The sequence below is a fragment of the Scardinius erythrophthalmus genome, assembly GCF_964197995.2.
Source record: "Scardinius erythrophthalmus genome assembly, chromosome: 2".
Classification (NCBI taxonomy): domain Eukaryota; kingdom Metazoa; phylum Chordata; class Actinopteri; order Cypriniformes; family Leuciscidae; genus Scardinius; species Scardinius erythrophthalmus.
In genome coordinates, this window is record NC_138222.1 from 33,146,110 (window position 1) to 33,173,768 (window position 27,659).

At 37.5% G+C, this 27,659-nt stretch overlaps 1 protein-coding gene across 1 annotated transcript in view; it reads left to right on the forward strand.

Annotated features, from left to right (window-relative positions):
* cdh11 (cadherin 11, type 2, OB-cadherin (osteoblast)) overlaps positions 1-27,659 on the forward strand; it is a 58,343-nt gene that overhangs the window by 17,349 nt on the left and 13,335 nt on the right. Inside the window, exons 2-4 of the mRNA XM_081358869.1 lie at positions 24,610-25,088; positions 25,808-26,102; positions 26,787-26,906. Coding sequence (XP_081214995.1) covers positions 24,837-25,088; positions 25,808-26,102; positions 26,787-26,906 — 667 coding nt within the window. The 5' untranslated portion in view covers positions 24,610-24,836. The remainder of the gene's footprint in view (positions 1-24,609; positions 25,089-25,807; positions 26,103-26,786; positions 26,907-27,659) is intronic.

Here is a 27,659-nt window from a genome sequence, read left to right on the forward strand (position 1 = left end):
AAACTCAAACAAGCACTGTCCTCTGTTGCATATCATTGAGAAGTCTGCATTATAGTGAATCAGTTCCTTTAAACAAATCACTGTGCAATTAAATGATTCATTTGAACTCCTGTTACATATTTTTGAGGTAACATGCTTAGTTTGAATCTGTTATATTAGTATACAAGTGCATTGAATTGAATTGAATTGAATTGAATACAAGTAAACTTCCCTTGTGAAAAAAAAGAAAAAAGAAAAAAACCATACCAAAATGTATTTAAAATAAATTTATTTCATATTAAGTATTTTACACATATATTAACATATTTACTGAGAAATCGCTTGAGACTGATATAAATATTATAATTAAACTTTATGTGGAGTACTTCTTTACTGCACAATGCACATTTCTTAATATTAAGCCTAAAATGTGTTTAGTACTTAGTGTTAATCACTATTAGTAAGGATAGTATGAAAGTGAACCTAAAGTATACTTGCAATAGTTCTACTTTTGCACAATCAAGGATCTACATTCCCCCACGGAAGAAAATTTTGAAAAATAACCCCTGAAATTATGACTTCTGGTGAATATTGTGGAAACTAATTGATACATTTAGATAAATACATTTCATACATTATTGCATATTATAACAAAACTTATACAACTTATTAGGCCTATATATTTATAGAATAGCGAAGTAGGCCTAATCAATATATAAGACTGAACCACATAGATGTGAAATATAAAGGCTATCATGATCATTTTACCAACAATGAACCATGGATTTGTTTACTTTATAATATGTTTTATTTTTAACTTAAACAAATACAAAATATAACATTCAAAACTCATCGGCTTAGACTGCATTTGAAGAAAAATAAACACAGTAAAAAACAGTAGCCTATTCATTGTCCCTCACGCATTCCAGCCACGGGTAGTCATTTTCCCATTCAATTCTATATTTTTGTGCTCTTTTCTTTTTCGCCGGCTGCTCGGAGGTAGTCATTTTTACATTTCCCGCTGTTGTCACTTGTCGTCATCGTTGCTACGATACGTGACTCACAATGGCATTCTCTGATGATGTTCCAAGATGTTAAAAACGCTACGCTGATCATAGACAAACAGGGGGAGAAATTAGTATCTACCGCACCATCATGTTTTTATAATATATGTCATAGTCTGACATATATTAGAAGCTATGTGTCTGTCATGGATTTGCACTGAATTGATTCTCAAAAATACGGAACAAAGTGCGTTCCATATCAGTTCAATACGGAACAAGACTTTTATGTGTCAAACACGGGACGATTCCGTATTATACTGAACGGTTGGCAACCCTAGTGACAGTAAATACATTTATAATGTTACAAAAGATTTATTTAGTAAATAAATGCTGTACATCAATGAATCCTGACATGTATCATGTAACATGCAATCATGTAACATATGTAACATGTATCACAGTTTACACAGAAAAACGGTAAGTTAAGCAGCTAATCTTCATTGTAGTTAGCTACTTTTTGTAAGAAATCAAAACTTTTTTTAATAAAAAGGGTTTAGTACTGTATATCTACTAATTATATCTTTGCAATATACTGTTTCAAAGTAGCTTCCCCAATAGTGTATTATATTTTAGGTTGCACACAATGTGTTCAGTGTAATATATTCCCTCATTATCATTGACTTCTTACCGTAACTATGGAAGATTACTGTGTCTATACAGTCAGAGTATGCAAGTCTAGGCTCACTTTCATTAAAGCACTGGAATAATTCATTTTCATGAATTATTCCATATTGTAGTCTGCCTAATAATTGGGCAAATGATTGCAGAATGAAAAGAATGACAGTGAAGAGCCACTGAAAGACCGAACTGAAAATCAGAGTAGGACTGAGAAAAAGAAAGATGGAGGGTTGCTGGGCAAAATGACCAGGAAGCCATTGAATCTTAGCATACCACAACTAATCAAGCATGATGGAGATTGTACGCATAAAGAACAGAAACCTTTATAATGCCGAAAATGACAGATTTAGTCATTAGCCACAGTATGGAGCACACATCGGGAGTGACATCTGCCTCTCCCCCAGGAGTGAGGGGTGTGAGAACCACTGCCTTGATGAATGAGGCTCAACTGCTGCCGATTAACGGAGCGTCCATAAGTGGGTGAGATGCAGAAGCCAGATCGTCCTCTAAAAATCTCTTTCTCAGCAGCCCGGCCAGCAAGCTTTTTCAGTGACTGTTTACACTTGTGTTGCCTTTTAAAGCTGTGTTTATTGATAATTCAAGCTTATTGATTTCATTCTCGTTTTTTTTTTTTTTTTTTTTTTGTGGAGGTTGTGGAGGGATTCCGTTCTCCTCAGGCCGTCCGAGCGAATGACTCAAATCCACATTGGGCATTCCAGGATGCATTTAGTATTCACGAACGCAGGCCAGAGCCTCTTTTAATTTGGCGGGCGACAGTGGGTGTATGTCAGCGCCCCTACCTCACCTCTGGCTACTGCGCCCCGAGGTAATGGCTGTTTAAACGGAGGCGGCGATTATAATGGAAGCGTTTTTATCCCCTCCGGAATGGCTGCAGACTGTGACGCACGTCACTTGATATTCATTGGAGGCTGTCACAATGCATACAGCTCAGGGCCTACTCTTATCAAGATAACCATTCAGCTGCTCACAGCTTTCGAGTGCTGAAAGAAATAGAGCAAAAAGAATAAATAACTCTGTAAAAAAAAAAAATTCTATAGGTCACTTTCCAATGACAACGACCAAGGAAAGAAGAAAAATAGTACGTTCTTATCATAAGGAAAGGGGTGATGCCTTATCTCTGTGAGATGATGTTTCTTTCGTTTAGCTCCCGGCACCCATAATGCATTGCTAGCATGAAAGTTCAAGTGATAATTAATCACAAGGTTTATATTGACTGCTACATTATTATCCCAAAAAGTTCAGGAATTAAAAACGTAGCAGACTACCTTCAGGCTTATCTCATTACTAATGCTTGTTTCGGCTTGAAGACAGATAGTTTTTCAAGCGTCCTTTACTTATCTCCCAGCCTATCTAAATATTGGTTTATCTCCCATGTATCAATGGGCTCGTTGCAAGGCCGTATTTTCTATTAATGATGATTTTATGAGAATGCACCTCGGCTGCACAAACAGGGCATCAATGACGTGCAGGCACAAAGCCCCATTTAATAGCAATTTACAATTTTCACAGCTTGTTCTCCAGCTCTCTTCATTTTTAAAGATTTCTGTAAATAGATTACTACAATCTAGTATGCTGCTGCACAAATCCTATTAGAAAGCACCAGAGTGGAGAAAATAATTTGCAGTTTGATGTGAAGAACTATAGACAAATAATAAAAACCTAATGATTTACAAAATTAGGGTCAGATAGGTGGAACTGCAATAATTCGATGAGCATACCGGGAGAAACATTGCTTTTTTTATCAGATATACACAATAGCCAATCTGACACCAGTCCCGCAGAGGCTAAATGCATGTTGAAAGCATATTGAATTTCCCTCAATTGCAGGTTTTCGCACAGGTAATACGATGCACTAGGAGCCTCTTCTTCAAAATAAATGACAGTCAAGGAGGAAAAGTGGAGTGATTTAATTTGGCCTCGAGTCAGTTGATCGCCGGCAACGGAGGGTCAGTGACCTTTTTCGGGGGAAATAAAGGACAGTCATTCTGAGGCACATCTCATAATCTGTGAAATACATATTCAAGAGCTTATCCATAAACATCACCCTCGAGAGAGAAGTGGTGCCAGGAATATCAGCATTCCATTGACCCATGCTTTCCTTAAGCTTCTGCGACTCCCCACTTTTACATATATTACCAATGCGATCACAGTCTCGTTTTTTGACCTCATGTCGTGGTACTCGCACACAGAGACATGCATAGACAAAAGTTGTTACGCTGTTTGTGATGATGCTTCGGCTTGGAGGCTTCAGGGACAAAGTCATTACTTGGACTGAACCCTCACTTGAGGTTCCTCTTGAGGAGGAAAAAATAGCCTGGAAAAGAAATGAAAAACCAGAATAGATGACTAGCTGTGAAAAGAGGATAGCCATTCATCAGCCACTCATTTCACTCCACTGATGTCTCCCATACAAGAAGCGTAAAAGCTAGAATATGGCTCAACTTTGAAAATGTCTTATCAACAGTTCACTGAATATGTATTGTTAGAGGTGAATAGAGGTGAGTGAGACGGTTTGATATGGTGACCTCCCTGTTTGACTTTTCTCTCTCTGCTGTTGAAGCAATGTTTTTGTCTCTGTCTTTAGATTACTAATTTAATTGTGTCCATATTTCCCAACAGAAAAGCAGAGTGAAGTAGTCTGCACATTTTGTTCCTCTCCTCTCTTACACAAATACACATAAAGAGCCAATCAGAAGCGCCGGCCGTGCTTGTGTTTAAGAAGCTTTTGATTGTTCCTCAAGTCTCTGGGAGATTGGGTGGCAGATATTGTTTTTTGCGCTGCCTGTATTGAGCGCAATGCATGGTGTTTGAGGATTCTTATGTATGCAGTTTGTTCCCCATGTCTGGTTTGAAGTGCTGGGAATCAAGCCCAGACGATGAGTGTTCTGTCTCTCTGCGAATCCTTTAAGGTTGCTTTTTATTGTGCGTTTTGTCATATTTACAATTTTTACACGATGTCCACTTGTTGTGTTTTGGTCCCAGGGACATTTGTGGTCATTGCTATTCAGAACAGACAGTTTTGAATGGTTGTAATTGGACAGCAATAACAAAATATGTCAAATTCACGAAGACAGAAGGTGAATAATACTGGGTGCATCTCGAATCTATTCACTATATCCTCACAATTCCTGAAAACACAGAGCTTTGAGAATGAGTCATTTAGTTCTGTCTAACATCTCTGCCACAAATAACAGTAGAGTCTGGCAGGACTCCTCTGTCACGTGTAGCAAAGATGAAGACTGTGGCACCGGCTCCACACAGCTGTGAACTGCATATTTACCCCGTAAACAAGTCTAATCTGTGCACCCGTGCTCCATGTTTGCCCAAACCCAATTTCATCCTTTGTCCTGATTCGCTGAGGTTGGACTGTACCACACACGATAAAAATGCAGTTCATCAATACAGAACATAACTGAGGTTTCAGGTGCACACACACACACGGTCTATGCTTAGTTAAATAGACACCTCTATTTGAAATGTGTACCTCAGTTATTTTTTGGCAGGTCTTCATGTTTATGTGAAGGAGAGCTAGAGAATTTTTTTTTTTTTTTCAAGCTGACGGCTGATCCTATTCGCTGTAATTATGAGGATAACTTGCTCTGCCAGGCTTCACGACTAGGCTGTTAATTACCCTTCTCATGCCTTAAGATTTGCAGTCTTGCAGCTGGGGAACAGCAAAACTCAATGGGCTGTGATTGGATATATATATGCTGGCAGTTTTCTTTCTACTTGCATTTGCAAATATAGACAAACATCTGCATCAAAGCTTTGGGGATATGAGTCCACATTTTACTTTTTTCAAATTGAGTTCTGCAGTGACTAATAAAAAACATCATTTTCTTTTAGCTAAACACGGAGAGATTTTAAATCACAATAATCAAATAATGGTCTAGTCTGGGGGTTTTCAAAGTTGGTTCATTCATGTTTAAAAAAAAAATATTCTAATAATAATAAAAAAGTTAGTAGAAACAAGATAAATATTATGTAAAAATGTATAGAATTTTTAATAGAAATTTAATAGAAAGTATATAATTTCCAGATAATATTTTACACATATTTATAATATTATTATTTTATTTTATAAATGGGTCCATATACACATCTGACTGGCTTTTATATTTTAGGAATGGAGTCCCTCGAAAGGGGAACATATATGGGGGGTCCGCGGCATCATCAAATTAGAAACCCCCTGATATATTCATTTATCTATCAATTTGTATATATATATATATATATATATATATATATATATATATATATATATATATATATATATATATATATATATATATATATTTTTTTTTTTTTTTTATGCATTTTATTATTTAGTTTTAAGAACAAAAATGCACATTACAAATAATAGGACAATTACAATATAACATACAAATGAAATAAACAGTGCATTCATATTTTCAGCTACAGTAGGTGTATTTACTGTAACAGTAGCATTCAAGTAAGAAATTAAATAAACAAATGTGAAAATAAAACTACATAGACTTCACTGAATTAATTAAATATACATTGCTTCTTAAAGTTACAGAAGTTATTAGTCAAGAGCAGTGAGTTATTTTCTCTATGTATTTTGTTGTTTGATTAACACATTAATGACATGACAGACAGCAGCAGGTTTATTAGGCGGATGTCACATCAAGACCTGTTGTACATATACTAAAAAATATAAATGTATACATAGACTTTTGTTTGTTTTGTTTGTTTATGTAAACCTGTATGTATTTGACTGTTTAAGCGCAATAAGATGTGAAAGAGAATTTTGTTCAGTTATCGGGCTGTGTGACAGGCATTTAGTGTGCATGCTCAGAAAAGCTTATGTCAGCGTGCAAATAAAAAGTTGGTAATACTTTATTTTGATCGTCCCTTTTGAACATTCGGTTGACTATAAGTAGCTTTGCAACTACATGTAAACTAACTCTCATTAGAGTATTAGTAGACTGTCTGCTTAATATCTGCTAACTCTATTGTGATGGTCCCCCAACAGACATTCTACTGACTATAAGTAACTTTGCAACTACATGTCAACTTATTGTAACCCTAACCCTACAAGTCTACTAATACTCTACTGACACTCTAATGAGAGTCTTATAGTCAACAGAATGTGTTAAAGGGTCCATCAAAATAAAGTGAAACCAAAAAGTTTAACTGGCAAGGCTTCAAAATGCATATAAAAAAAAAAAACTATGCTAAACTATTGCTAAAATTGTGATGTGAATGTACGCCGCATCGTACAGTATGTTGGGATGGGAGTGCCAGAACTGCAATTGATAGAATGTGCACTATAGAACATAGTTTGTAAAACCTTCTCGTAAAAGTTGAAGTCTTCAAATCCATCCCAAAAGCACCACCACAGCCATACACATTCAGACAGCATGCATATTTAAAAAAAGTCCAACATCTAAAAACACATTCTGTTCCAATTCTCTGTGCCCCACATAGTTTGTATTAAACGCATCTTATGTATAAAAATGAAATAGTGTTCTAATGTTGAATGTGAAACCAGCCTAATTATATTGTTGATTAGTCTAGTCATTTAGGCAACCCACATCCCTTGTTTAAATTTGATTTTATAGAGCGTCTGCTTACAGAATAGTTCAGAATAGGCCAGTCATATTTCTTGACGATGCTGATATGTCTGTTAATTCAAACTCCATTGTGCCTTTCCTTCAATAAAATTTCTCATGTTCTCTCATTACTGTACAGAATCTGTCGCCATCATTGATATTCATTGAGTTCAGAGAAGTGACTGTGAGTCTGCCTCCCAGTTCCCAAAGTTGATTTGATGCTAGCGTAGCTCTAAATGAAATTCAATATGTCACCAGGAGTCATTTGTGGGCCCAGAGCATATAGCATTTAATAGTTTAAACTTTCTCCACCTTCAAACACTGCTCTAACATGTAGCGGTGTGTAAGAATGAAGGCTATGAGTTCCTCTCTGTGCTTTCCCATTCTCTAATTGACTGAAAGACTGAGGGTTTCTGCAGTTTGTCATAACAAGCACTTGCTGCGTGATGTATTTGTCAAAAAGGTTTTCCAGAACAAACTCAGCTATAAAAATTGTAAAAAGCACCTGAAAGTACAGGTATTAAATAATTATATAAAAACTTAAAACATAAACAATTACAATTAGTATAAAATGTATAATTAATAAATAATTATTAATATCATTATTATAATACATCATTTAAAAATAATAATAATAAAAAAAAATAAAAAAAACTGGAGCATTGGAAAAACGCTGGAAACAGAAGTTAAAAAAGTGGAAAAAGAAAAAAGGTAAAGAAAAACCTAAACAAAACTGATATGAACCTAAATTGCACATACTTAGCAACATTTCCCACACCACAGTAATTCCTCTGGTCCTAATAGCCAGAGCACTTGCTTATACACGACTTTCCTCTTCATAAGCTTGCAGGCAAACCCGTCCATTTAACTAAATTATTTTTCCACTTGGGTTACCAGGATAGAATTGTGCTTTTTTTTTCACAGCATGACCTTTGTGAATCAAACAGCCACTGGAACCCTCAAAAAAAAAAAAAAAAAAAAAAAAAAAAGGTTTGCCTAAGGGATTCACAGACATGCAGAATGTGGAATTCATGGGAGAACTGCTTCCATAACGTGACTGACATTTTCGTCAGTGTGCTCTCACTCTCATATTGTTCTTTTCATAGACTGGGTTTTTATAAATGCCATTTGTCAGCACAAACATGACTAATATAACTTGGAAATAATCAAAGAAGAATTTCTTGTTTTGGTTGGTTTTAGTCATGGTTTTGTACATGACATTGCATTTGGTTTCTTTTGTGTTTATTTATTGAAGATAAGATATAAGTGCTAGGATATGAATTTTAATTGGTATGTACCAAACACAAAAGCCATTTTATGCTAAACATGTATTGTCAGACATTTGATGTTAGCAGCGCCTACATTTTGGTTCAGTTTTCCCCATGCATCTTGTAGTAGTGTGTAGTTTTGACTGATTGATGTGTGATGCATGTAAATGTCAGGTGGTTAAAGAATTCACATCCTCAATCCGACGTTCTGAAAATGACTCCTGTGGGTAAGTAAGCGTTCCCCACCCATTATTTCATTGCATCAAGATGTGACAGCTCACATCACAGTTGAGATATGCACTCTCACAAAGCAACATGCATTAATGTGCACTGACTTCTAGCTGTTTTTGCAACCGTGCATTTTCATGAAACTCTGTTGCTAGAGCATGAACTAAGAATAATGCGTGGTGTGATTTTGATCGTGGCTCGTAGCCTAGCTTTGCCATATGTCATGATTGTCAGCAGCCACTAATCCTCTCCTGTCTACAATGTGAGAAAAAGGAAAGAAGAGAGATGCCCGATTTAAGCGAATGCCCTGGGAGTTGGATGCTAATGTCAACATTTTCAGCAGTTAGAACCCCTCTGAGCCTTAACCCCTGACCCTGGCCCCGGCTTAGGATAAATCAGAGCGCTGGTGACATTTATGGGGAGTGTGTCTCTTCATGTGCAGATGATAATGATTCTGTTGTTTTTAACCGTTGACCGAAGGATCAGGCATTCGCTTGACACACATGCTAGGCATCGAAAACAAAACACTTAGCCTTCTGGATTTTAAACAGAGATTATAAGTTTAATTCTAGCCATGCAGGTTAAACGACTAGATTTATTGTCTCGTTGCCATGGTAGAATACAGATTTCCTCCCAACTTTTGCAGTTTGCAGTTCATTGCTATAAATCAGGGAACGGCAACTGGTGGCCCGCGGGCCAAAACTGGCCCGTCAGCAATATTTTTCTGGCCCGCCGGATTATTTTGGCAGTCCTAAATGCTGTACAAAACTCTTCCACTACTTGAGAAAAGCCGTAGTCGCGCGGCGATTTCACCGCCGCATACTGTGTGAAACGCCCATAGGGAATAATGCGGCGCGGGATTACGTTTTAAAGTATAACTGTGCGTTCACAACGGACGTGAATAGCGCGTCAAATTCGCGCCTGCCGCGTCTAGTTATACGCTTGACCACTTTGTGTCCATTCGCGCGTCAAAAGACGGTAGCGGTCAGAACTCTGGTGTACTTTGGACGGAGCGTGCGGTCTGACTGACAATAGCCAACTCCCGACATCTTTTGACAGCGTATCCGCACTTAATTCTGACCTGTACACCTAGCTCTGAGGAGCTGTTTGGTACTGAAACCATTGTCAGTCAACAACATTCTTTTTTTGCAAGGATGTTTGAAATAGTTCGACAGAAAATAGCCTACTTCATTTCGTCAGTAGGGCAATATGATTTTCGTTTATGTTGCTTAGAAACTTGAGTGATAGGCTTTGTCCTATTTAATTCATGTTATTTATATTTCATATTTTTTTTCTGTGACATTTTTTTTCTCTGCTGACAGTACAATGTTAAAATAGCCTAATATTTATACTGACACGAACACAATTTTTGTATAGCATTTATAATTATTATAGGCTACTCCAATCTCCTTCTTTCCATTAGAGACATTTGAATGTGAGATTATGGAAACGAGATCTAAATTTTGTGGACCCGTCAGGTCGGGAAATAAAGCGGGTGAACACCGAGTGTATTTTAAGCGGTTGCTGAATAGAACCTTGTGGGAGCGGGACGAAAAAAAACAGTCCCACGCAGACCTCCTTAAACCTTAGGTGTGTATGTGTGTGTCCCCGAATAAATAATAATAATAAAAAAGGAATAAAGTTCAAAAGTCGGACTGTACGGAATGAGGCATGATTGCTATTCACACCTTTATTAAAATGGCTGTAATATGTTACCACAATAGTAGCCTACTTGATCTGTTTAAAATGGTTTCCTTCCTATGCATAAGGTGTTAAATTAAAACTTAAAAATCAAAATTTAAATTTGTCTAATCCAGTAATTCATTTTTTCTATTTTTGATCTGAGCACAATCAGAAAATCAGAAAACCCGTCCTTATTTTTTTTTTTTTTCATTTCAGTTTAGGAAATAAATAATGGAAAAACAAGTCGTTTTTCATCTTTTTATTTTTGGTTTTAATTTGAAAAAAAAAAAAAAACGATTGAATGAATGATCCACGGACGGTGACGGACCCATCATATTCCGCAATTATAGGCCTATATAAGAGTATTTAATTTGTATCCATAGGCCTACTCTGTGTAGCTGGCCCGCCATCTACTGGCTAAAAAAAATATTGGCCCGCGGCCAAAGTTACTTGCCGACCCCTGCTATAAATAGTTAAGCAGCCTCCCATCCATCCAGATCTTGCCCCCTAGAAGGATTTTCCTTGATTCTCGATGTGTCAAGGGTGTTTTTTAAACCCGCTGGAACTATTGATTGTAAGCAAGAGTTTTGATTAAACTGAGATACAAAGATGCCAAATCAATAGTAGTGCTGTAGTTCAAAGCAATTGCTGATATTTGTGCCACTTTGATGAAATTTGTACACTCAAATTTGAAACGTACCTGTTAGCTTATGAACACCAGATGCCCTGACAGAACATAGTTTATGCTGTTCACTACTGCTTTTTCTTTTTTTTTTTTTTTTCAGAGAAGTGGTTCAAGTATTGCATTTAAAATAATGACTCTTTATTATCCAGGTAATGCAAAAATAGTGATGTTTCTGAATCTTAGAAGAAACAATTAAAACAAGGCATTGGCTATTTGTACTAAGTGCAAATAACAATAGATACTATTTACACAAAGTACAAATAGCGATAGTTGCTATTTACACTGTTTAAATAGCAAAAGATTATATTGTGAAATAGTGAAAGGTTATATTGTGAAGGTGAAAATAGCGGCATTTTCTTAGTGATATGCTATTTACACTAAGTGAAAATAGAGATGGATTTTATTTACACTATATGTAAAAATAGCAGTATTTGCTTGGCAATAAGTGAAATAGTAGTTAGATGCTATTTATACTTATGAGTTGTGACAGATACTATTTGCACATCAGTGTTGTTGTACATTAAACGGTATGCAATAATAACAGAGTGTAAATTCTTATATGTATTAAAATGATTTAATGGATGCCGCCTTATTGGGACAAAACAGCCCTCCCTACACCTACTCCAAACCCTAACTGATAAACACTTTATTATTAAACACATTACACACTTTATTTCCACTTTTCAAATATTTTCTTATTTTTTATTGAATATAAATGCTACCTAAATGCTACACTATTGCTACCATTTGCAATCCAGAGTCTTCCGTAATTTTGTCTGGTCCAACCAGATGTCAGTGGGCGGAGTTAGAGGAAAAAGCCTCTCCCAATAAGGTGGGCTATTTGCACTTAGTCGAGATAGACACTCCGTTAAAGGGATAAAAAAAGGGTAAGATGTTTAATAGCCTGTAAACATTAAATATACTAAATAAATACATTTTAGATTAGATTAGATTTAGCTTTCATTGTGCTGAATACAGGTACAGAGACAATGAAATGAAGGCCTAGATAAATAAATAATGTACATCTCCCTTGTCATGAGATTATAATGGTTCATAAATCCCAGAGGAATCAAACTTAGAGACACAGAAAACAAATTCAAGCCCCAAAGGATTAACGATCTCATTTTCCAACTTGCTAGAATAAAAAGAGGATTGCCCTGCTTCCTTTGATACCTTCCAAATGACTATCTTCTTAATTTCTTCTGCTGCACAGTAGGCGTGACGGTGTGCACTGGGGCCTGGGAGCTCCGCTCAGAACCAACCAGGCAGATGAGCCGCCTTTTGTGATGCTCTTGAAATGGTGGATTGTGTCAACTGCCGTTGAAAGCCTCATGAGGCACATTCACGTGTGTGTGTCTGGATGTGTGTGCAAGTGTGTGAAAAGGTCATTATGTAAAGGTGAAAAAGCACTGGGTAAGATTTACAGTTAGTAATGCTCAACTCAGTGAAGGATTGGTTGGGGAAGATACTCAAAAGAAGGGACCTGATAAGATGATATCCTCTGCCTTGCAGCAATTTAAAGGTTATTCTGCTTGGTACAACAGAAATGTGACATGAATTGTCATTTAATGTGGATTTGATGTTGTTGTGAATGTGTTGGGACTGCTTATGGTATTGAAGAATAGTAAAAAACATATTACAACAGTCAATTTAAAGCTTTTCAAGTAAATCAGAGTAGTGTATATTTGTAACTATGGTTACTTCTTTGTAATTTCCATAGAATAATTAGCTTTAACATGCAAAGTGGAGCTGAAGGAGATCAAATTTTCCGTGGTTCATAACCAGTGGTTGTAAAGACTACAATGCAATTTGAAAATGTCAATTTTGTAAATTACGTTCTAGCCTAGGTACAATTTCTGTTAAAATATACAATTTATGTTAAAATACAGTCATTCAATTGTTAATACACAGAGATTTCATAGAGTGAGCATGTGTATGTGACTATATGTGCATAGGTGACTTCCAAAATTAAAGCATCTGTAGTGTGAGAGAGAGAGAGAGAGAGAGAGAGAGAGAGAGAGAGAGAGAGAGAGAGAGAGAGAGAGAGAGAGAGAGAGAGAGAGAACAATATTGTTATTATTTTAAACGATCGATCTTAATAGTTTGCTAATTTTAAGGCTTGTTCCTTGTGTAGGCTTTTTCAGTTTTACTCTATAGTTCATTTTAGTTTGTATTTTATATGTCCAATTTATATAAAATATAAATATATAATTGTCCCTAATATTGTTGTCATTACCTTTGAGATTTTCCAAAAAATAATGAGAAGTGACAGGGAAGCACATCTCTACCAGGGCAGCAGAGTCACAGTTTTAAGATCTAATTAATTTTGTAATTAACTTTAAGATGTCTACATAATTAAATGAGAATAGGTTTATTAGTCATTACTAAAATGGTCAGATATTTGAGCATAAAAAAAAAAAAGTTTTACCTTAGGTTTAAAGTTATTAGACTCATAAAACATTCAAACTGTCATGTCATCCTCAGTGAAGACAGTTATTGCAGTTCAATATGACTCGGTAAGATTACCTAAGATCACCAAAGTGCCTTGACATGGGTGATTTCCTTAACTGTAGCCCTGACAGACAAGATATTTTCTAAATTGACTCTGGAATATGACTCATCAACCTGAAGCTGTGCAGGATATCATTCAATAATAGACATTTAGGTTGCAGATGGGAAAGTTAGTAACTTAACATCTGATTTCATCCAGAAAGGTCCTGAGAAGATTGATAACAAGTGTGATTGTGTTCCCCTGTCTACATTTCCCTTTTTTACTCCCTGCTGGTCTGCACGTCCAAGGTTTGTGTTATTATATCACTGCCTTTTCCCATTTTGAGTCATTTACACCTAATCTGTGGCTTGAATCTGTCTCAAAGGAGTCCTGCTGGTAGGTAGTTGTCACCAGATGTTTTAAGGAAGACAGAGTATCTTTGTTGAGTCAGCGGTGCATGACAGGAGTGGATTGGGTCGAAGGATTGAGGACAGGCATCTCCTTGTTTTAACCACCTCTCAAGGTCTCTAAGCCATAGTTAGAGGGAAGCTTGAGCTTCAAATTGCTTGTGTTGAGAGACAGATGCATTTTCTCTAATGCCCTCAGAAATGGTCCAAAAGCATGGTCATGGTCATATTTTTTTTTTTTTTTTTTTGAGCATAAAATTCAGATTCTGCAGTTTGCGCCACTATTGTAGTTGTGTTTGTTTGTGTTTGTTTGTTGGTTTATTTTATTTCTCTTGGTATTAGAACTTTAGAAGCTAATTTATTTTTTGATACACATTTAAAAGTGCAAAATATTTGCTCGATTTAGAAACAGGCTGGGACAATGTTATAATTTTTTTAGTGCCAGCCTCCCACTGTGCCCCTCTCTGTGGACGGGTTAGGGATGTAGGTTCAGTGTCAGCCTTCTGTTCAAAAGAGTCTATGTCTTCATCAATGATAAGAGGAAATTGGACGCAGTGAAGTGCTCTCTGACAGTGCTTTATGTTCTCTGCTTTTGATTTCCCTTTGCTCATGTTGTTTACCCTCAACCCTTGCTTCCTTTTCACATCTTCTTGCTCATCACCTTGACATCTTCTGTGTTTGTTTAACAACCATAGAGACAGTTTCGGTTCTGCTGCCCGCACCCATGAGTGACATCTGTTCAGTGGCTATGAAATTGTGAGTTTAACATGTTGCTTTGTATCTTTTCTATGTTTGATCCCCATATATGTTTTATCCTCAATCCTGCTGCAAAGCCATCCTGGCACAACAATACAAAATACATAAAAAAAACCCTCTAAATTTTCCTATGGGCGATCTTTGCTGTGAGACAGTTTCAAATAATTCATTTCATGTATTCTGTCTATATTTATTTATCAGGTAGTAAACAGTGAGCATAAGGACTGTGATGTTTGCTGATTGGACATGTCAGTTGTATTGGCTATTGTCCTGATTAAGTTCGAGTCAGATTCACAAGCTCTCTCCATTCAATTATATTTTGATTTGATGTGGGAATCTTTTAAACAGGTTGCCATAGATGTATAGTGTATTTATATTATGCATATTTGTCGTGTACAGACCATGCCAGTGAGCAAAAGAAGCGAATCAGGGACATTTTCACTCATTTACTGAAAAAGTGTCATATATTTACAAAATCCACTGTGTTATTTTGGATAATTTAAATAAATATTAATATATATTTTGAAAATATATTTAATTTTGCTCTGGATTATTATATAGTTTTAAAATGAATGAGACACACATGCCTCCTTTTCATTCTCAGTTTTAAGCAGTTCTGTGCCAGAGCAGCTGGATAATCATTTCCAGTCGCTCTCCTTTTCTGTTGTGCACACTATTGAAGGTTTAATTTCTCTGTTTACCAATTCAATGAATTAACCTCTCCTCAGAGATGCTTGGTGAAAAGGTATTGAAAACCGAGTGATGTTTATCAATGCACCGTTTGCTTTTCAATCATCTCTGAAAAAGTAAAACAATAAATCTGTCAGTCAAGTATAGCTTAAGCATGGGAGTAGCTTGCAGATGCTACCGGTAAAGAGAGTGGTTTTAAAAAATAAACAACCAACACAGAAATTCAGAGGAGGGAGCTTTATTGAAATATGCCTAGTGACTTTAAATGGCACGGTCTAATAAGTTGTCTGGGACTTGAAATGGCTCCCTAAATTCACCCAAGTTTGTCACATAAGCCTGATAGTCTCATTTTGCGCTCACTCCAATGTCTCCCTGCATTGCATTGGTGGGATCCATGACTTTTTGCCTGCTGTCCCCCAAACCTCAGGAATCTCAAGTATTTTATTTTCCCTTTGCCTCAAATCAATTCCAGACACCGCAGTTTCCTGCTCCCCGGATCCTCCGAGACGAGGCTGTCTGAAAACCCTGACTAGTCCTCCATTTTCCAGGAAATGAAAAGGTTTGGGAATGAGAGGCTTTGGCAGGGCCTCACCATTCACCTCTTTGTAATGTAGCTGCTAAAAGAAAAACATGCAAGCACATCTACCACAGTGACAAGAATATTCTGCGGCCTTGTGCGTGAGACAAAAAAGAAGACACAGGGCCTTTATTAGTCTTGTACATTTTAATAATGGATGAAGTGTCTTGCGGGTGATTGAAGCTCTGAGGACATGCAGCTGTCTTTAGTCAGTGTATTTTATAACCTAGTCATTAGTATTCTTGGATATACAGTGAAGCTATGAAGTGCTTATTGGAATAGCATAATAACTGAAGACATAATTAGGATGTTATTGATGTGTAAAGAGGGGGAAAAAGAAGAAAGGAAAAATTATCTTTAATAATTGGAAACCATGTTAAATGACATCCAAGAAGTCAAGTGAAAGGCTATAGAAATTAGGAATCATCATTCATGGCTGAATATTTTAAAGTCAGTAATGCATGCCAGTCATGCATAGACCTCAGTGACTCCATTTAATACTGTTATGTATGCATCCTTGAACTGATTATCTGTCATCTTTTTGTTTATTTGTTCTCTTTTTCCTTGACAATTTCTCGAATATTATTCTTGTATAGGTTTCAGTTTCCATGCCATCATCTACAATATACTGTATGCAAGATGAAATAAATCATATTTTACTCAATTTAAGCATCTATTCGTGAAAATTAACAGTTTGTACTGTAGTGCTGTATTCATTTTTTTATTATTATTTAATTTGGGCCAGGAAAAGCAAAGGCTGGCTGGGAGTATTTTACAAATTGATATTAATATGTCTGTATTTGTGCTTGCATGAATAAACAGAAGGATAATGTGTTAGCGGAGATGAATAATGAGAGGAATTATCATTACCAGGCATGTGCAAAAGCTGATTTGTGTGGTTAATAATTATGGCTAAAGCCATAATGAGTTTTAATGATCTGGTTGAGTGACTCAAACACACGTCCACACCAAATGTGGGTCCACCTGCGTCCACTCCAATGACCCTTAAATTGTTTGTTATCACGACATTCTGATTTGTTTCAACTGTTTGACGGAAGTTTATGTTCTGTTGGAAATAAATATGTCTCGTAGAGTGGATAATCAAGGTATGCAGGAAATACAAGGCTGTACACTGTTGCCTTTAGGCGTCTAACCTTCATGTTGTTCTAGGTAATATAAGTAGAGTGCTGAGCCTTGTTTGCCCTAGTAAGGCGATACTCAGTTAACTTCTCCAAGGGCACGTGCTGCAGAATAGACAGTGACGGAGCCTTGGGCTCTTCTGAAATAACATCATGAGAAAGTGTAAGGGCATTCAACTCTTTACTCAGACTTGTAAGACTCCACCACCACTGCTTCAAGAAGCTCACCGGTTGTTAGCAATTGCGGTTTTCCATTAACATGCCATGGTGGCGGCAGCAGCAGCATCAACATCGTGTTGTGATGTTCCTTCACGTTCCACCACCTCAATATCTAAGAACCCTGGCCACAACCGTTAGCATATTCATAATCCAGACCTCTCAGAGGAAGTGTGGAGGCAGGAAAGGAGAAAAAGGCATGAACATTAGTCACCTTTTTAGAATACAAATCAGCTCTTTAGCCGTGCACTGCAGTGAGCCAGGCTGAGTGATTTTTGTTTGCGAAACACCTCCACCGATTAGTCTCTGTAATTGAACGGCAATTAAGAGTCAGGTTTCGCCCTGTGAGCACAATCGCTGACCAGGGGAAGTACTGCTGGGTAATGAGAAACCAAAAAGCTCTTTTCTCCATGACAGCATCGGGAAAGGCTTTGATGGCAGAACTTTGAAGTGAATAGATACGCATCTCAATTCCCAGGTCCATCACGAGCACATGTAGTGTTTAGAGGTTATGACTTCCTGTTACATTGCCACTTTTCCAAAGCCTTCTATTTTCTATGCCTGAAATAGAACTTAGCCATTTGAAAGAAAATCTTTTTATTTCTGACTTTTGTTCTCAGAATTATGGTAGAAAGTACTGAAAGATTTGACCTTTATCACAGTTTTTTTAGGGCGAGACCAGAATTGTTATGTGAATGTTTGAATGTCACTCTGAGATCCTTAAAATTGCACATTGCCGGTGCTAAACACTTGACCCGGTTTGCTTATACGAGAGCTCTCTATGATGTAGCGGCATTCAGATATTTGCGTCTTGAGAGTGGATCTCTGAGTGCCTGAGGAAAATGTGAGGATGGAGGAGTAGAATGAGAGAGGAGCAACCTTCACATAAGTTCAAAAGTCACACTGGCTTTGCAAATACAAAGCTAGAAGGAAGCTCTCACTGTCTGTGGTGAAACACACCTACTTAAAGATGACATGTGTAATTGTTTCAATATTTATACAATATATATTTTTTTACATTCCCAGTGAAATATCCAGAGACAACCCCCACGCAAAGTTATATTGTGTGGATTCCCATTGAAATGACTGGATGTTGCCTGCAGTAATTCGTCAAAAATCGATAAATGTGACCGCACCTTAAGTCAGCCATTTGTTGGTTGACCAGTGGCATAAGACAGGGTCTGGGCAATCTGTGTGTACTGTACGGAGCCCGTAAAGGGACCTTTGCAAAAAAAAAAAAAATATGCAGACTCACGAGAAACGTATCTCGTGCGCACGAGATACGTTTTCTCGTCTATTTATTTATCTCGTCTGTATATTTTTATCTTTGCAAAGGTCCCGTTGGGGGCTCCGTAGTACTGTCATTATTTTGTGATGTTAATTACGCATAGTGCTGTTGCTTGAACCATTAAGCATGCCTGTAAAATGTACTATTATAAACGCTGTGATTCATTAGATTCAGTGGAGGTGAAAAGTGCAATTATCTCTGTTTATGCAGGCTGAAATCTTAGGTGTAGCACTATTATACAGATTCCAGCCATGCAGCGGGGTCTGCTGGATATCCATTAGGGCGGTAGGATGATGGTAAAAAAAGAAGGGGAAAAAAGCAGGCTACTCTCTGTAGATGCTGTTGAAATTCCTCCTCTTAATATACACCAGGGTAACATGCACCCAGGGCTCTTCGACACATCTTCAAAGCCAGCCACCAAACAGGCAGGCAGTACTTGAGATATCTTTCAGGAAGCTCTTGCAAATATAGGTAGAGTATACTGAAATGTACAGTCAAACATGGTTTTAAAAGACCAATCCTAACAGACCATCAAAACCTGTGACATTAGCAAAGGCACTATTGGATCATTTTATATGAAACACCATGTACTGAATACTTTTGAGCAACAGCTAACTGTAGGAGTGTATGAGTGATACAGCATTGGTACATATTCTGTTTACAGTAAAAATGGCAGCTATGGTTGCTTGAAATTCACAGTAAACAATACCGTGACACTGTTTCAGGTATTATGGAATGCCTATAATTGCATATAAACTTGCAGATAACAGGTTTTTACTGTAGCATTTTTTTTTTAATTGCAAACAATGTTTACAGTGTATTGTCACTGTCTTCTAAAGCTTGGTTAAAGTGCCTGAGGGTGTCTGTCTTAAAATGAGAGATGCGCTAGAAGTATAGGCTTACAGCAAAGCTGTTCATCCCATAATACATAAATGGAGTCATGTAGATTTCGCCATGATTAATGTGTAGGATGAAGTGCATAGCCAAATACATAAACGCATAGATTAATGTTTTAAAGAAACAGTAAAAAATAAATAAATAAATAAATAAAAAAACAGCACAGTATACACATAGGCTACTTTAATACATTTACACAATCTAACTGTCACCATGATGGGAAATTGCTACACAGCATCTTGGTCATCTTTATTTCACTTTGCCAGCTGCAATGGTAAAAAAATAAAATAAAATAAAAACAAGGAAAGGAAATATTTGGATGTTTAGCACAAAAAGCCACTTAAGTTTAATATCTAATGTATATGTGTGAGAACATATGCTACATGACACAAATACAGTATCAGAGACTTGGGTGAAAACATTTAGTGTAGCTGCTGATGATCCAAGCGGAAAATAACATATATTAAAAATACACAGAGATTGATCATCTTTATTGCTGCACACCACGTCTATCCATGTGTGCTTCTTCACGGTCTTACATCATGAGTGCTACTGAGAGTTAAAGTGAGTGAAAAAAAATGAGTGAAAAATTTAGTAGATCTGACCACACCATTTTCACATTAGTGTTTACTCTCAAGCCACTTTTCATTAGATAGGCCTACTACATTTGTGGTTGAAGATCCAGAGTAGCAGAGTGTGCTCGCTGCTGAATTGCTGTAATTTACCTACTTAAATTCAGAAACCAACAGGGTAAGTGGATGTTATCTGAAAATACAGTGCAAAGAACAGAATAACTTTCTCTCAGGTCTAAGGTTTTTTTACTGAAATATAGCTTCACTTCTGTTCCGTAACCCTTCCTCGTTTGCTCTCGGTTTCCTTTTCTTGATCCTTCCGCTGTGTGAAAATATGATAGGAAATTAGATTCTTCTCAGGCTTCTGAATGCTTGCAATAGGCCATGACAGAGCTTCTGGATCCAGTTTGACATTTCTCCTAAGAATTTGAAATCTATTTATCCATCCATTCATCCGTTTATTTGTTTTATATCTTTATACTGGTTGGGCCAAAGGATCACTTCCAGTGCCTTTCAGATTCTGCAGTTGCTTCATTTCATCCCAAGGCTCTTGCAGTGGTAACTGAGTCCATAACTCTGCATTATGATTGAGGTCTTGGTATTTTATAGTGCAGAATTTTATATTTAGTTGAGGAATGTGTAACATATTCCACTGAATATATCCCACTAAACTAGTAATTATAGGCTGTGAGGCAAAGCGATCATTTGTGGTAGCAAACACGGAGGCATTTTCTTCCCTTGCCCTCCATTAAGCTTAACGGTACACGCTAGCAGTTTCTTAGTTTTTGTTCCAGAGTAAAACTAAAACTGCTCTTACAATACAATATCTGCACTTTATTTACTTCGTCAAATATGTTTTAAGATGCTAGAGCTTGAATCCTTTCAACAGAAATACAATTCTGGCCGATAAGAGTGCTTGATAATTAACGGTATCACTTTAACAGATGGTACAGACATTGCAGGGTTGGTGAATCACTTACCATCTTTGAATGACTCTACACTTCAATTCAAATTAATTCAACGGAAATTTATTTAGGTCCTCACAGATAATTTTCCATAATAAAGTCAAAAATATACATAATTACCGAAAAAGTTGTAGGCTGGACCTACTTGGTTTGTTATACAAATGTTGCATTTGCTCCGCTGATGAATAAGAAGGCTGAGAACTATTCTTAGAGAAATATTGTAGGTAGGCCAGTGGAGTGAGAGACAGAGCAGGGAAGTCCTGACATTTAATCAACTAGGTGGCTTCATCACACGGGAAATCAGTACCAAATTTTTTTGTATTGATTACAATTGTATTGATAAGAGTAAATTGAACACTACTTACCATTAATATGACTTCCGGTAATGCATTGTTTTAGTGAGTTATTTGTCAAGTCAAGTCACCTTCATATAGCCCTTTTTACAATACAGATTGTTTCAAAGCAGCTTTACTTTGATAATATAAAATGAATGCTACAAAGATTGCTTTGGCTGTACACCAGCTCTAGAAGAAAGTCAGTGTCTAGCTTAAGTAAGTTTTTGATTGATTAATTTCCATTGTAAAAATCATTAGTTATTAACTTAGTGGCCGCTTACACGACAGTTTTCAACTGAAAACAGAAAACTTTTAATGTGTTCTGGCCGTTCTTTGTAATTTGTCTTCACATGCGATATCTTATGATAAGCAATTCAGTTGCAAATGAGACAAACCACAGATTCAGATCAGAGACCAGCAGTGACACTTTCATTTGAGCAGAATTTCACAGAGAACATTGTTAAACTCCAACATACATGTTTCCCGGTGTTGTCAGGTCAGTTTTTTTTTTTTTTTTTTTTTTGCTGCAGCACAGAGAGCGTGCATGAGCATGGTTGCTAGATTGATAAGATTAAGTAAATCACTGGGGAGAAAATGTGTCTTTTTAGGAAAAATCAAACAAAATTTGTTCTATTGATACCTGCAACCCCAAAAGGAAAGACAGTGGAGGCTTGTCTTGTTACCAATGAAAAAAAAAAAATGAAAAAAAAAACCTGTTCAGAACAAATAATCAGCTGGGCAAATATCAAAAACGATTATTTTAAATTAATCTAGCAGAAATCGTTATCATGATTAAAATATGGTTAATCTTGCTTACATTGCAAAACCAATCAATTATCATTATCGAATGTATAGTCATTCTTTAACATTTTAATTTTACTTAATACATTTTAAAGAATGTAATAAACAATAAATATTTCACAATATTTTTTTTACTGTATTTTTGATCAAATACTGTAAATGCTGCCTTGGAGAGCATAAGAGCCTTTTTTCAGAAATGTATATACAATATTACTGCCCCAAACGTCCTATAGCATGTAAAACCACCCAAACTAGCAGAGTATTTTGACATTTTGGTGGCCTGTCAATAATGAAAGGAGGGAATAGAATGTCTTCTTTCTCTATCACCGCTGCCAATTTACAGCCAAGACTGAGAAGAGCGTGAAGCAATATAATGTAATCATTATAGGGCCTGGCAGTGTGGAGGTCTGCCTGAGTTAAAGCACTCACTTCCCAAGTTCTCTGCTGGATGCACTTTATTTGGGAAATATTTAGGGCTTTACTTTGTAGACTGGTGATTGGTTGGGTTTTCACACTCTCACAGACCCCTCCTCCGTACCTGTGTGAAGTGAGGATTTGACTTACTATGATTAAGGTAAGGATGGTGCAGTTTGTGTGCGTGTGTGTGGGTGCAGCGGGCCACCGTGACTGTTGTTGTCAGAGCTGAAGGTTGTTAGCGGCTCAGTGAATGAGAAAATACCCGACGGGCCTCACTCCCATATCATGTCCGCCTACACCCAGACAGAGAGCGATGAACGGACTTTATGGGATTTCACCCAACACCTCAAGTGGTTAATTACGGGATGTGTAACATGACAAGTGTTTACACAGGATAAAGTTCTGGAAAGGGATGCTATTGACAGCTGTTGGAGAACAGGTCTTGTGTTATATTGATATGAACTTTATGATATATGTATTTAAGTAATGTTAAAGTTTATGTGTATGTATATATATATACAGAGAGAGAGAGAGAGAGAGAGAGAGAGAGAGAGAGAGAGAGAGAGAGAGAGAGAGAGAGAGAGAGAACAGCATTTATTTAAAATAGAAATATTTAGTAACATTATAAAATGTCTTTATGGTTACTTGTGTGCAATTGAACTCTTTCTAAAAAAGTTGCCAGCCATCGCCAGTATTTTTGATCGTTTTCACAAGTTTCATGGCCCCCAGAATATTTTGTTGTATGAATATCTGAATATGCCATTGTATCAAAAGGAATAACAGATGCTCTGCTTTAAAAAATAAATATAATTATTCTAGCGCCATGCATTCCTTTTTTATCAACAATCGAATGTGGGTTTCATAAAAAAGCAACATTTTGAGCAAAAAGCTTTTGGTAGCCTTCTTCTGCCTAATAGAGCTCCCTACCGTATACCAGTAAAAACGCAGAAAGCCGGATATTTCCATCAATGCGGTGAAGCGCTGTCTCACAAATGATGGAAATTTCCGTCAATGGTGGGGAAAAAGTGTATGTGTCCTTGCTAAATAAAAGTATGAATATCCTTTAAAAAAATCTTACTGACCCCAAACCTTTGAATTGTATAGAGAGGGAGTTTTATTTCATCCCCCTCACTCACTTTGTGTTCTTCATTTATTTAACAGAAAGTAATTTTTTTTTATTACATTTTCATATAAACAGCCATGAGACCTGCAGTACCATGTGGTTTATATTCTGAAACATAAAGAATAGCTTACTGCAACAATGGTTTGCTGGTAGACCGCTGGCTGCGTAATGTCTAATTGAATAGGCGCAAATGGGCTTACAACCTCTGATGCTTAATTAGTTCAGGGTACACTGTTACAAAATGAATTAATACATTTCAACACAGTCAATTTAACTTGATTCCAGTGTGGTCTGACAAAAGTAATCATGTTGTATATACAGTGGGCTACAAAAGTCTGAGACAGTTTTTTTTTTTTTCTAATTTAATGACTTGTTTTCATTACAAATTATATTGTAAGCATAACAATTTGAGCTAACAGTTGAAAGGAAGACTTTCAGATTGGCTTTGTATTTGATTTGTCCCCTTTTGCTTTTATGGAGCTTGAGTGCTGCTCCCATTAACTCCCCAGGTGTGTTTGTAAAACCTATAATGATCATGTTCTCCACCAGCATGATTCAAGCCAAAGAGCATCCTGTGCTTCAATAGAAGCAAGGACATCTGACCTTTACAAAGAATACCACATGATCAATGACACAAATGTTCTTATTTGATTAGCGATCTGGAAATGTTATGTCTTTAATCGTTTTAATATCCTAAAATGTTCTGTTTATTTCCAGGTTTGAATTACATTTTATTTAGACAATTTAAATCTTTGTACCCTACTTATACTCCCTCATGTGACCAATGATGTCTTTTCTCTTTTTTTGTTTCAGAATCAGAGAGGGATAAATGAGAAGTAAGAAAAGAGAGGCGAAGTATGACTTTGTGATGCATCGCAGCGTGGGAAGTCAAATCCAGTGAGGTCTCCTACTTTCCCCCTAAAACCCTTAAGAGACCACACCATCCAGGAGACACCATTTCAAGGATTCTCTCTGGACCCTGATACCCACAGGAGGGGTGTGAACAGGAAGGCCCAGAGGAAGTGGACAGTGTGGGCAGGATGTGGGAGGGACTGAGACTGCATGTGTTCTTCTTGTGTTTGGGGGCTGCACTATGGAGCGCTGCAGCGGCAGCGACGTACAGGGGCTCAGGTCTACGGGAGCGTGGCCACCGCCGCCATCTCTCTTTGCACAGACACAGGGAGAGAGGCAAAGAAGGCCAGGTGCTTCACCGCTCCAAACGAGGATGGGTCTGGAACCAGTTCTTTGTCATCGAGGAGTACACAGGACCAGATCCGGTCTTAGTAGGTCGGGTAAGTAGAAAGAAGCAGCTTCTACATCCATTTTTTCATGTCCTTTCCCCCCTTCTCCATCTCTCTCCCTCGTTTTTTTCTCTTAAGGTTATGCTGTGAATGAAAGTCATTGGGGTTTTCATTACAGACAGAGTCCTTGCAATATCCTCCATTTGTTCCACAAAAGCAATCAGTGGCCCACTTGATTGAAGGTTATAAATTGGATTTCCTTTTTAATAACTGTGCAGTCCCCTATGGTTCTTGCATAGGGGAAATGGACGATTTATGGGCCTGCCGGATAGTTACATGGCGAACCTTCAGCACGTTGGCCTTTAAATTCCCACCTGAACCCAACTGAAGGTTTAGACTTATTGAGTGGGGATATTCTGTGTCAGGAGTTTAATTTCATTTTAACCAGCATAATCAACATGCCTTAATTCGCATCAGCTATATATGATACTGTATGAGTGCAACTTATAAATATCACAAACACGAGGTTCGTTCTCATTTTAATATGAAACAATGACGTTCGCTCAAGATTAATGTAGACTTGCACTTAGGAGAGGTATGTTCCCCTATGGAATTCGCTGTCAATGCAGCAGCCATCAGGTTAGATATTACTGTAAGATATTATGCTATCATAGGTCGCTGAAGACCAGCCAAAAAGCTTTCTACTTCGAGTCAGCATTCCTGTTTGACCTGCTCGTTGTTGTTGAAAACCTCTCTTTCTCTCCCTACAGCTTCATTCGGATGTAGATTCAGGAATTGGAAACATTAAATACATCCTTTCAGGGGAGGGGGCAGGCACTATTTTTGTCATTGATGACAAAACGGGCAACATTCACGCCACAAAAACTCTGGACAGAGAAGAACAGGCCCAGTACACACTGACCGCCCAGGCTGTAGATCGAGACACCAACAAACCCCTAGAGCCTCCCTCAGAGTTCATTGTCAAGGTGCAGGACATCAACGACAATCCTCCAGAGTTCCTTCACGGCCCTTACTATGCGCGAGTGGCTGAGATGTCCAATGTTGGTGAGTGTGAGCCTCTGGAAAAGCATATTTGTCAGCTTCTTTTCTTTCTCTATGAGCCCACGCCTGACAGCTTGTTCCTCATGCATTATTCAAAAGAGCTGAAATCTGACTCTCAGAAAGTGAGTCGCTAGCCTTGTTGCAACTGTTGTTTTGTGACTGCTGACTTGTCTGGGTGTGTGTGCGCCTGCATTTGTTTGTGTGCATGTGTTTGTGTGTTTACTGCATTTTCACTGTGCAATACATCATCAGTAATGCTCACCTGTCACGGGGTAACAATCTGTTACCCCAATACCCCTCGCTCACAGCTCACATAATACTACTGGGAACCTCGAATGGCTAGTTTTGTCCAGGTCAATTCCTTATACTTTTAGACAAGTTGGTAAACATGCTGGGTAAATTAATTTTAGTGTGTAAACAGAATCAGATTTCATGGAAATTAGCCGACTGAGACAAAACCCGAGGCAACGGGTTGTATAATCTAGCTTTAGATTCTGAAATACTCTTGCTGCCTTTAAAAAAAGGTTATTCAAGCTCAACTTTACATCCTGAGAAATAGCAAAGTTGCAGAATCGTTGTTATCTTTGCTGCCTCAATGGGAGATGTGTCCCAGACTGTGAGATCTGTGCAACATCCAAATGTGTTGGATCCCTCTCATGGCTGATTGGTGATGTTCTTCCTCTACAGGTACTTCTGTGATAAAGGTCACAGCTACGGACGCAGATGACCCCACGTATGGCAACAGCGCCAGGCTGGTCTACAGCATCCTGCAGGGCCAGCCTTATTTTTCTGTGGAGCCGCAGACAGGTACAGTCGTCAATAATGATATTTTCACTGGTTCAGTGTTAGTTCTGTGGAGCCAGCCATGCATTCAAAAATGCATCATGTGCAATTTCAAGTCATGTTTGGCTTCAATTCAATTACCATGGTATGAGGATTGGGAATGAAGAGGGTAGTCCTTTCACGCTTCGCGAGAGCACCTTAGCTTTCTCTGAGCTAAATTAATTTGTGGCCACATTAGTCCTACAATGTCCCGGTGGCAGTGGAAACCCCTACAGCAGTCAGAGGAGATGGAACAGATGCTGCTAATAAACTAAAGCTGGATGTTTTTCTTGATCCTGTTCAGTGCGGCTCATCTGTGTGGTACTAACAAAGCCATCATACAACTATTTCACGTATATACCCTTTGGACTATGGGAGAATGTATTTGTTGCATGCTTTATGAACCTCAATAATGAGGTTCTTCTTGTCTGAAATATGAATGATTTATTTTTTTTATTTTTTATTGTACGGCAGTATTTTGAGGTGTAAGGCCAAGGTCAGTTACCCTACTGGATAAAAGCTGACTGTGTATGACGTGTACATGGTAGGGGAAGATGCCCCCATTAAGAACAGTATGCATTTACTGCTAATTGTAATACATTTACAGATGAAATTAGCATATACTTATATTGATATTGATGATGACCATACAGTATATTAAGGAAAATACATATCAAATAAATGTGACAATTGTTTTTTTTTTTTTTGCTACTGAATTAGCAATTTGTCTGAAGTTGT